General features: G+C 38.0%; 1 protein-coding gene and 1 pseudogene across 6 annotated transcripts in view; both read left to right on the plus strand.

The window, feature by feature from the left end:
- Window positions 1–1,611: 1,611 nt before the first annotated feature.
- EXOC4 (exocyst complex component 4) overlaps window positions 1,612–12,443 on the plus strand; it is a 738,285-nt gene continuing 727,453 nt past the window's right edge. For all 6 annotated transcript variants that reach the window (XR_011438236.1, XM_023640178.2, XM_005609413.4 and 3 more), the window contains exon 1: window positions 1,612–1,770. Coding sequence is in view for 5 of the 6 variants with exons in the window: in XM_023640178.2 (XP_023495946.2) it covers window positions 1,685–1,770 (86 nt within the window). In the remaining variant the exon portion in view is untranslated. The remainder of the gene's footprint in view (window positions 1,771–12,443) is intronic.
- Window positions 7,467–8,214, plus strand: LOC138923912 (large ribosomal subunit protein uL23 pseudogene; annotated as a pseudogene).

The raw sequence follows: 12,443 nt of genomic DNA on the forward strand, positions 1-12,443 counted from the left end.
TTTTTATCCCTTTCTTGCCTAATTGCTCTGGCTAGAATTTCCAGTACTTTGTTGAATAGAAGTGGCAAGAGTGGCCGTCCTTGTGTTGTGCCTGATTATAGCTGGAAAGCTTTCAGTTTTTCACCATTGAATATGAAGTTAGCTGTGGGTTTTAAATAAATATCCTTTATCATGTCGAAAAAGGTACCTTCTATTTCCAATTTTCTGAGTGTTTCATCCTGAAAAAGGTGTTGCATTTTGTCAAAAGCTTTTTTTGGCAGCAACTGGGATGATCATGTGTTTTTTCCCTCCTGCTTGCATTCTTAGCCACTAGGCCCACTTCTCTCTCTCTATATCTATGACATTTAATTTTATAGCTTGCTTTTTGCACTTATACAATTAAAGTCTTCTTTTCATTAAAAGCCACTAATATTATGATTTCTAGTGGCTATATGTTATGTCCTTATATAGATGTGCTATCATTTCTTTAATACTTCTATGTTGCTTCAAAAATTTCACTATTTCTTCCATATCTCTATTTCTTTAGAAACAAAGTTCCTAGGACTGCAATGATTGAGCTAGAGCCTATAAACACTTTATATATATATATATAAACACTTTATATATATATATATATAAATTTCCAACTGAGTTTTAAAAATCAGCTTACTATACCAGCTTCATATCTGCTTACTAAAAGTAGTTGATGTGTTCTGTTTGCTGCTTCACAACTGCAGGACCTCTGAGTTTGCTTTCTATTTGTCTGTGAAGTTCTTTAAAACCTTTACTGTTACTAAACAGGCCACCTCCATCCCGCCTTTGCAATATTTATTTTTCTTCTTGTTCCTTGATTTACCCACCTTCCATACATGCTCATTATAATCTTTCATCTTCCGAATTAACAACTAAGCCAGTAGAGTCAAATGTAGGAAATATGTAAACTTACCAATAAAAATATTAATAAAGCACAAACGTACATTACTACCCATGTTTTACTTACCGTGGGAAGAAAAGTAATCTGCAATCTGGTCATTTTTGTTATTTGATCTTTATCAACATTCTTTTGTGTTCCTGCGCGTATGTTTTTTAGGATTATCTGGAAATACAGACACTGGAATATAATTGAACTCACACACAAAACGAAGGCAGAAACATTTTTAGAGAATACTAAAGCAAAGCACGTCTGTGTCTATTCATTTTCGCATTTTATTGGATTTTGTTTTACCATTGTGTTTAAAGTAAAAACTTTGCACATACACCTTAAGCATAGACCTGTCCCCTGGTCGCCCCCCGCCCCCTTAAATACAAATCCCCACATGTACATTTTGGCATCATCAGATAAATTTGATTAAAAAAACTGATAAAATCCTAATAACATGGAAACTGAAAAAAAACTCCAAGATGAGAATAAACATAAATACGACACTCGTTATGAAACTTCACGAAGTTGCCACTAGTTTAGTTTCCTGCGCGCCCAAGAACAGCGGAAGGAAAACTACAATTCCCAGAGTGCTCAGAGCGCCTGTCGGGCCTCGAAACTTGCTGCCTTCGTCCCGCCTCCTCACTCCAACGATTGGATTATCCAGTTCCGTGCCTCTGAACTTCTCTTCTCCCATTGGTAGACTCTGCAGCGAGGTCAATTAGAGTTTACGTTCGCTAAAGTTCCTTCTGGCCTACCGGTTCTCTCCCCCGCCCCCGTACCAAGATGGCGGCAGAAGCAGCTGGTGGGAAATACAGAAGCACAGTCAGCAAAAGCAAAGACCCCTCGGGGCTGCTCATCTCTGTGATAAGGTGAGGGAGGCAGGAGGCAGGGTCAGGGGACAGGGGGCAGCGGCTCGACCTCCGCTTTGGAAGGGAAAAGGGTTAGCTGGGTTCCACCCTGCCGACCCTTCCCTTCCCTCCTTGCCTTCCCCCAGCTCCTCCCCAGGGCCCCCACAGTTGCCACTTTTTCTCTGGGCTTGGGCTAGAGGGAGGAGCCCCGCCTCGCAGTCTTTTCTTTAGGGTCAGAGCTCTCCCTTAGGGTCCCCGGACCCTAACAGCACGCTGTTGGGGGCTTGGTAGAGAAAGCCAGGTGTGTTCCTTTATTCATACACCATTTATTTGTTGATCGCCTTCATCAGTGCTCACTGGGGAAGGCGGCTTGTCTCCTGGACTTCTGGGTTTAAGGCCCTGAGGTCCGGAGACTCCTGTAACGAGTTGCAGGGTGTGTTCTCACACTTCCCACACCTCCAACCACCTGTGCATGGACACAGCCTAACATACGGTCGCGCGTCGCCTAACTACAACGTTTTGGTCCACGATGGACCGCATATGTATACGAGGGTGGTTCCAGAAGATTAGTACCATACAGCCTAGGTGTGTAGTAGGCTATACCATGTAGGTTTGTAACTACACACTATGATGTTCACACAACGACGCATTTCTCAGATTGTATCCCTCGTGGTTAAGTGATGAACGGCTGTACAAGAGCCTATAGTGAGCTGGCAGAAAGGCTGTGGATTTGAAGGCACACATGTTTTTGATTTTTGTTCTGCCTTCCTCTCCTGGTCTATTGCTTAAAACAAAAATTTCGTATTGTCCTCTATGCATATTATTTTCCCAGAATATGCGTAGTGGACCTTTTACGGGCTGTTTTTTTTTTTTAAGTGAAATAAATTGAAGGCGAGGATCCCTCTGAAACATCATTAAGGATGGTACAGGGAGTGACTAAAAACAACCTGAAATAAAATGTATTTTGACACGTTTTTACGTTGTTGGCATTTGAATTTCAACTCAGGTATTTTTCGTAGAAGAAAAAGCTCCCCTTCCTCACTCTTTTTCCCCACCTACGCTAAACTTTTGGTTGACTTCTTGAAGGGCTCCTGGAGTGCCCTGATGATCTTTTTAAAACCCAGGCCCAACAATAACTGGTAGTTAATAAGCACTTGAATGAATGAATGGATCCAACTTTAAAACGGCCTACCATTCATAAATTGATAAGGACTCATCTCATGGCTGTTATTTAGGGGCCTCTAGTTTAAGATTATGGTGTATTAAATCATTATTACCAAATCTTCTTTAGGAATAAGAGGATAATTCTTCTCTGTATGGAAATACTTGATATACTTGGTGGGCCATATGGAGGAAATGCTGCTCTATTATGGACCCATGTGCTTGCTGTGACAATACACAGGGAATGTAGATGTTTCTCATGATGCTAAAACTCCAACTAGAATATTTGTAGCTTCCTATCTTAATCCCCCGTGGAACTGTAATGCATGAATTTATTTGGATTCTGTTTTGAACTTGTTTATTTTTTCTGCCTTATAGTCAACATTCATTCAAACAGACCATATTTAGTGCCAATTTGTAGTAGGGTGCCTGGCACTTACTGCATACTTAGTATTTGTTGAACAAATGAGTGAATACTCTGAGTTTTGCAGAGATGAATCAGACATGATGTTACAGTAGACATGATGTTATAGTAGACTATACTCGAGGGATAAAATATGTAGTAAAAACTATGACATAAGACTGGAAGAGAGAGATGAAATGTGATGGGAGTCCCGGAGGAGTGGTTACTTCCAGTGAAAGTGGAGTGGAGATTAAGGAAGATAGCAGCTAAATACAAATGTGCCATCTCAGCTGTGTACTTATGATTCTGTAGGCTTTACCCATCTCTTTTTATGCTGTATGTCAGTTTTTTAAAATGCCTGTTAAATTAACTGTAAATGTCCCATATTTGAAAACAGCATAAAAACCAAATTAAAGTGTTTTTACTGATTCTGATTCAGAAACATACATTGCCTTTGGTCGTCTGTTCCTTTGTATTCTTCAGGGGGAATCTCTTACTGCTGGATGGTGTGAAATACGATTTTGTGGTTATCCATCCATCTCTTATGCCCATCTCTGTTAGCTTCATGTTATTGCCATGATTTAGGCCTAGGCATTTTTTACTGTGACTTCTGTGGTGTATTATTGTGTTTTTCATTTTTCTTCTTTATCCTTGATCCTCAGACCACTTGAATAACGCTTTTATTTTATTATATCTGTTACCAGTATGGTATAATGGAATGTCCAGACCTAGCTTCCTGGGCAAGTTGAGTAAAGATTGGGGTTCATGGTTACATGGCCTTAAGACTGGATGTTGTCGGTGCTGGAGTAATGTTGTGGGTATTTCAACATTTGAGTCACAGGAAAATTTTGGGGTTGGATTAAGGGTATTGCTAACTCACTCTCGTTGTTTCCCTCCTGATGTGCTTTAGAACATACCCAGTGGTTTAAATTTCTTGAACAGGGGCAGTGATTGAGAGGGGGATGGTAGCATTACTTTGGTGTTTGGGGTGGGAGAGAGTACTTCAGGGAAGAATAGAATGGGGAAGGCAGTTGCTAAGAGTAGAACTTAAAAGTTCTCATCACAAGAAAAAAAATGTAACTATATGGGGTAACGGATGTTAACTAATTGTAATCATTTTGCAATATATACAAATATCAAATCATGCTGTATACCTTAAATGAATACAATGTAATATGTCAATTGCATCTCAATAAAACTGGAGAAAAAGAGAATGGGGAATGTATATTTCTCTTTCGTAAATTACTCTGTCATTTTGAAGTTGCTGCTTTATCTGTTCAATTTGTATTCTTTGTGTTACCCTTCTTGAAACATTGTATTCATGATTCTTAATTCCTCATATAATACTTTGATTACCTCCTCTTGTCCTTAACCTCTTTTCAAGTTTTCTCTCAGACTGTAGCTTTCCTCATTGCTTTGGCAACAAGCTTCAAAAAGGAAAACCCATTTTAGGCTCGTGTGTATAAAATCTGAGCCTTCCTGAAGATGTAGCTGGTACATGCCAGTTCTCTTTCATGTTTCCTTGGACCCATCATTTTGTCACAAATAAATTACTTGTTAGTGACAGAGTCCACTGTGGTCTGAAAAGTTTGGTTAGTTTAGCTTTATATCACCAAGCAGGTGGTGTTCTTTTTTGAATAGTGAATGTTAAACTTCAATTCTCTTGCTCAGATATATAAAAAATATCGTTTCTATACTACATTATGTATTAGCATAACACTTTATATATGTTTTTTAATGCCATTCCTGTTAGTTAGAAGAGCATTTATTGTTACAATCATCTTTTCACACTGGATTAAAAAACCCCTCAGGTGGATGAGGGTTTGACAGAGGGACAGAGTAGATGTAGACTGGGATGTCCCAATCCCGTCACTCTTTCCAGCTATGGTACTAAACAGTTAAATAAGGACTTTATTTTGCTAGTGTGATAGTCCATCACTTTAAAGCATTTAAAAGTCAAAATAGTTTAAAGATAAAGTACAGTCATTTCTTGGTATCTGCAGGGGATCGGTTCCAGGACCCTGAGGATACCAAAAATCTGGGGATGCTCAAGTCCCTTATATAAAATGGTGTAGTATTTGCATATAACTATGCATGCACAGCCTCCCATATACTTTAAATCATCTCTAGGTTACTTATAATACTTAATACAATGTAAATGCTAGGTAAATAGTTATTATACTTTATTGTTTAGGTAATAATGACAAGAAGAAAAAGTGTGTACATGTTCAGTACAAATGCAACCATCTTAGACCTTTCCTTCCTTGGTTGAATCCGCGAATGCAGAACTGTGGATATGGAGGGCCAACTGTATAGTGTAATTGTAGTGAGAGTGTTATATTTGGTAGATGGTTAAGAACCTTGAGATTCAAAAATGAAATTCTTAACTATTTAAAAAGTACTGAATAAAAATCTTTCAAAACATTCAGATGTTTGAAAGGATGGCCCCCTGGGGCTTTGTAGAAGAGGTCCTCAGGCTGTGAGGTGGGGCTTTGATGAGGAGACAGACAGTGCTTGGGACTGAGTTTGTCAGATGCTGCAGCTCATCATAGCTTTCCGTTTTATCTTGCCACTGGCCCTTTAATTGGAACTAATTGGGTGGACAGAATGCTGATTACCTGCTGATGTACAATTTGGACAGTTTCACCTGTGCACACACAGACGGCATTTTCCTACTTTTCTATTGATTTCTCCCCCTAACCTTTTGTTTGGTGTGGAGTTGGAGCAGGCAGCCTTTCTAACCAGGAAATAAGCAGAATGGCATTTTGGAGATGCTATTTTATTTTTGTGAGTTCTTGTCAGATTTTTAATTGGGAAATGTGTCTACCACTTACTGATAGGCGATTTGCTTTCCAATTAAATGTTGACTCTCTTCTCTTTATAAGTTGGCCTTTAATAGCCAGTTTAATTGGGAAGACAAACTTTGTGTCTTGAGGAGACCTTATTGAAACCTCGGAGCAGAGCTTTTGTAGACAGACTCTGGTTACAGATGTCAAGGAGGTTTGAAGGCAGTTGAAGGCTCACGTTTTCATCAACTTTCATGTCTTCATAGAAGTTGGAATTTCAAAAACTTAGAAAATCCTTTATCGTAGACACCTGTGAAATCCCCTTCCTCAGAGAGTATTTGGTCAGCCTCGTATTTAATTCAAAGTAAGCTTTGTTGAAGGGGTCCCTGCTTTGATCAGAGCTTTGAACAAACAGCTTTGAGGTCCGTGACGCAGTTTGTGGCAGGAAAGGAATGTGGTCACTCTGTTCGGAGCAGAGTCCTGGCAGTTGTGTTAGGCAGCTACTGTTGTTTCCAGCACCACCTCCTCTTTTCATTTGAGCCTGTCTCATAATGGTTTTTAGGGTTTCCAACTCTCTTTGTACCCTGGGGAGTCTTGGCACTAGCGGTGCAGTACTGTTTGAAAATTACTGCTAGAATGCCTGGAGACTAAACCCTTTATAAACTTTCCAGAAGTCCTGAGACATCTAACAGTATGTGTGGATGTAAAGGGCAAAATAATTTCCATTTTTCTGGCTAAACATGCAGAATTAATATCTTGGGAACCCATGTCTTAGTTTTTAACCTCCTGTGTAATTTTTAACATTGGAATTTCTTGAAGGCTTTGAGGCATATAGTTTTAATGTTGAGTGATATGATTACGTTTTTTCAAGCCATTACTTGTAGAGAGGTGTGGTCATAGTCTTCGGTGGGAGGTGCAGTATAGTTGGTGAAACTTCTGTATTACCCAGGTAAAATCACCTTGGACCAGTTACTTAAAACCACTGTGTCTTACTTTCTCATTTGTAAAATGGAATAATATGATCTGCTATGGTTTTGGGGAAAATTAGAGTATATAAAAGCGCCTAGCACAGTTTGGCATAGAGAAAGCACTCAAATGTTCATTTCCTTCTTTTCAGAATCTGAAGCTTCTCTGGTTAGAAACTTGATTTTAATGTTTTCTGGATAGCAACCAGGATATAATGTTAATTTTCCATCAGAAATTTCCTTGCCAGTTTGACTAGAATGTTTGATTCCAGTTGTCAGAATGGTCTCTTTGTCACAAGGAAACCTTGTGTAGCTGAATTAAGATGGTAGTTATTTGATAATTTGAGAGTCAGATAAAGAAGCTAAATTTAAATATATATATGCTTATGTGTGTGTGTGAAACATATAAAATATAAACAGAAAATATAAAACATTTATTAGATTAAAGGCAGAAGGACTATAAACAAGCAAATCAAAGGGCCCATGATCTCTTTTCCTAAATAACCCTTGTTGCCTTTAAAAAATTGTGTATACTTTTCATGAAGATGGCGCCGAAAGCAAAGAAGGAAGCCCCTGCCCCTCCCAAAGCTGGAGCCAAAGCAAAGGCTTTGAAGGCCAAGACAGCTGTGCTAAAATGCATCCACAGCCACAACAAAAGGAAGATCCGTACATCACCCACCTTCTGAGGGCCCAAGACACTGCAGCTCTGAAGGTAACCCAAATGTCCTCGGAAGAGCATCCCTCAGAGAAACAAGCTTAACCACTACACCATCATCAAGTTCCCCTGACCACTGAGTCAGCCATGAAGAAGATAGAAGACAATGGCACACTCGTGTTCATGGTGGATGTCAAGGCCAACAAGCATCAGAACAGACAGGCTGTAAAGAAGCTCTGTGACATTGACGTGGCCAAGGTCAGCACCCTGATCAGGCCTGATGCAGAGAAGGTGTATGTTTGACTGGCTCCTGACTGTGATGCTTTGGATGTTGCCAACAAAATTGGGATCATCTAAACTGAGTCCAACTGGCAATTCTAAACACAAGTCTTTTTTGCTATAAAAAATTTTTTTATGTATGATTTCTAAAATTATATGCATAGTTTTCTAAAATTATTTACATATTTAGAAAATTAAAATATTTCAAGAGGAACAAAATAGAAGTGAAGACTTCTCTTCCTGTTCGCCTCCCTCCTGGAAGAAGCCCTTGTTAAGTGTCTTGTGGTTCCTTGAGGAAAACAGACTGTATTTAAGTAAATGTGAATGTATAATCTTTAAACAAAAGAATATATGTTCTTTAACATATTAATGTAATATAGTTTATGAATTTATGTATACCGAAGGGATATTAATAAAGATTATATATTATATATATTTTAAACAAATGGGATCATACTGTGTATACTTTTGAATCTTTGTTCATTTATTTTTCTTTTGTATCTTGGAGGTCTTTTCTAGCAGCACATATTGATCTATCTCATTCTTTTGAGTGGCTGTGGAGCATTCTGTCTTATGGATACACTGTAATCTGATTAATTGGTGCCCCCTCCTTTTTTTTTTTTAACACACACTTCAGTTGTTTCTTTTTATCTTCTGTTAAAGATATGTTGCTGTGAGGATTCGTGTACATTGGGGAGTATGTCATAGTTTAAATTCATGGCAATGGCAGTGGAACAGCTGAATAAGTACATTCTGTATCTTGACAGAGCCAAAATGTCCTCCAGAAAGATGAGAATTTACATTCCCGTAAATGGTGTCTCAGAGTACCTGTTTTCCCATGCCCTTGCCAGAAGCCGGATGTTTTTTGATGATTATCTTTATTAACTTTCCTCTACTGTGCAATTAAGAGGGAGTGTTTCTTCCACTGTTGTTTAGACAGTGCTGTTAGATGTATCTGGATATATGTGTTTTGCAAATATTTTTTCCCAGTCTGTGGCTTGTCTTCTCGTTCTCTTGACAGTGTCTTCCCAGAGCAAAAGTTTTTAATTTTAATGAAGTCCAGCTTATCAATTATTTTTTTCATGGATCATGTTTTTGGTGGTGTATCTATAAAGTTATTGCTATGCCCATTGTCATCTAAATTTTTCTCCTATGTTAATGTCTGGGAGTTTTATATTTAGATCTATTATCCATTTTGAGTTAATTTTTGTGAAGGGTGTAGGATCTGTGTCTGGATTCATTTTTCTTGCATATGATGTCCAGTTGTTCCATCACAATTTGTTGAAAAGATTATCTTTTCTCCATTGTTGGATTTATGTAGGATCTTCAACAGCATTCCATGGTGGTGGTTCTCTTCCTATGCACACGTCATTGCAACATTTCCCGTTTCCCTTTATAAAACTATATTGCACAAATTTGTTAAAGAATAATAATAGAGCCATAAAAAAGAAACGTTCAACAATTTCCCCAAATACTAGTGTTTCCTTTTTATGGTTTTCATGTGGATCCTGTCCAGGTACATACAGAAATTTAATGGTTGTAATTATAACAAAGTTAACGTTTTTTTTAGCATAACATTTTTTCATGTCGCTATGTAGTCTTTGTAGTTATATAAATATTTTTTAAGTGGGGGAATTAAAAAGTATAGACAATTACAGAGAAGAAATATAAATTACTCATATTCTCTTCACCCAGAATTAACCATTGTTAATAACTTTGCTTCCAGTTTTTAAAAATCACTGTATTGTTATAAAAATGGTACACAGTCATTTTAAAGAATTCAAACGATGGAAATGCAGAAAAATGTGAAGATGAAAGAAACAAGATAAATTGTTCCAAACTTTATCCTCCATCAGTTACCATCATTGATGTTAAGTGAACCTAATTTCAGACGTCTCTCTCTCTCTCTCTGTGTATATGACTGTATGAAATGGATGAATAGATAGAAATAATTTTTAAATAAATATGGGATCTTTATATGCTAACCTATAAGCTAACTTCATCTCCCGTTTTGAGGTATACATACATAAAGTGCACATATATTAAGTATATGGCTCAATGACTTTTTACCTGAGTAACCACTACACACATCAGGATAGAGAGCACTTCCAGCATCCCTGTCAGTTTTTTCCAGTTCATTTTTTTGTGTAGGGATATCCTGTTGTTCCAACACGAGTCAATAAAAGGCCTTCCTTTCTTCACTGAATTTCTTTTGCATCCCTGTCAAAAATCAGTTGACCAGTCTGGGTCTATTTCTTGACTCTCCTGTCTGTTCCATTCATCTCTTTATCTTGAAGACAATACCACATAGTCTTGATTACTGCTTTTATAAATCTTGAAGACAGAGTGTAAGCTCTCCAACTCTATTCCTCTTTTTCAAACTTATTTTGGCTGTTCTAGGTCGTTTGCATTTCCATATCAATATTAGAATTAGCTAGTTAATTTCTACAGTAAAACCTGCTGGGATTTTGGTTGGGATTGCATTGAATGTACAGATTAATATGGGATATTTTAACATGTTAACAATGTTAAGTCTTCTGATCCATGAACGGGGTATATCTCTTCATGAATTCCCTTAATTTCTCTCAGTATTTTTTTGTAGATTTCAATGTGTAAATCTTACGTATTGTTGGTCAGTTTTATCTCTACGTATATTAGGCAGCTTCACGTTGTCCCGCAGCTCACTGAATGTTGATGTTTATTTATTTTTTTTTGGTCTGGTGTTCTCTTTTTTTTTTTTTTAAAGATTTTATTTTTTTCCTTTTTCTCCCTAAAGCCCCCCAGTACATAGTTGTATATTCTTCGTTGTGGGTCCTTCTAGTTGTGGCATGTGGGACGCCACCTCAGCGTGGTTTGATGAGCAGTGATTCGAACTAACAAAACACTGGGCTGCCTGCAGTGGAGCGTGCCAACTTAACCACTCGGCCACGGGGCCAGCCCTGGTGTTCTCTTTAGTATTGTTTTTATTGCTGTGTCTTCAAATTCACTAATCTTTTCTGCAATTCCTAATCTGCTGCTAATCCCATGTAAGGTAATTTTTATTAGATTGTAGTTTTGACCTCCAGAAGTTTGATTTGGGTCTTTTTTTTTTTTTTTTAAAGTATCTTCAGTGTCTCTGTTTACATGTTCATTCTTTCCCGTAGCTTCTTAAACATATGGAATACAAGTATAATAACTTTTAATGTTCTTATTTACTAATTTGATCATCTGTGTCATTTTGTGTTAGTTTCAGTTGACTGATGTCCCCCCACCCTTCCTTTACGTGCCTTGTACTGTTTGGATGCTAGATATTGTGAATTGACTTTGTTGGGTAGTGATATTGGATGTCTTTGTTTCCCTATAAATATTCTTGAGCTTTGTTCTGGGATGTGGTTATTTGGAAACAGTGCCGTCGGTCCTTTCAGGTCTTGTTTTAAATTTTGCTAAGTGGGAGCAGGGCAACATTTAGATTAGGGCTGATTTTGTCTCACTACTGTGGCAAAATCTTTTTGAGTACTCCAACCAAAGCACTGTGAGTGATGAGATTTTCACTCTGCTGCGTGTGATTTCAGATAATTCTTCCTGCTAATCCATTCAGGTGGTTCTTTTCCTGGCCCTGGGGAGTTTCCTCCCAGCAGGTGCTGATGATACTCAGTTGAAGACTCAAGGAAACCGCTCTGTAGGTCTCCGGGTCCTCTGTGTAGCTATCTGTCCTTTCCGTTACTCTGCCCAAGGTTTTGAAACCTGTTTTGTTTGTTTGTTAGTTGTTTCAGATGGGAGGGTAAGGGCAGTCCCTCTTATTCTGTCCAGGCCAGAAGTGGAAGTCCATCAATGCTTCATATTTTTAAATATATCTTTAAAGATTAATTTTCAAGGGTCAAATTTTGTGTTATGTATGCTCAGAGAGGAAAAATAAGGTAATCAGATGTGCTATATAAAGTTGTGTTAGAAAAGGGAACTTGCTATCTTGGCTCTGATGGTCTTTGGGATTTGGCAGAATTTTGCAGAGTACTTAAACAGTTAAGTACCTTTACTCATATAGTACCTTTTCAGGAACTTTTCCTTAAGAACTCTTAGAAATGCTTTGGAACTATTATGCATCTGTTTATATATTTCTTTATTTTAAAAAATAGAGTTCTTTTTTGTTTAGGTTATTTAATGCCCGTGATAGTATTGTTAATTGTTAGCCTGAGGTCTAATGCGGTTGTAAATGGATTTTCTTCTGGCTGCACGGTATTTAGACTCTTTCTGGTGGTGGTTTTGTTTTTTGTTTGCGTTTGGGTGTTTGCAGGCTGTGCTTGCATTTTTCGGTTTGCAATGGTGTGCCCTGCTCCCTCTTCTACTGTGCTGCTGCTTACATTTTTGTTAACTGCTTTCAAGCCATGAAATGAGTTATGACCTTGGTCTTTCTAGTAGCCAGTCCTTTGTGTGTTGGGAATTTCTCCTTGGAGAACATGGGAACTTCC

This window comes from Equus caballus, chromosome 4 (assembly GCF_041296265.1).
Source record: "Equus caballus isolate H_3958 breed thoroughbred chromosome 4, TB-T2T, whole genome shotgun sequence".
Taxonomy (NCBI): domain Eukaryota; kingdom Metazoa; phylum Chordata; class Mammalia; order Perissodactyla; family Equidae; genus Equus; species Equus caballus.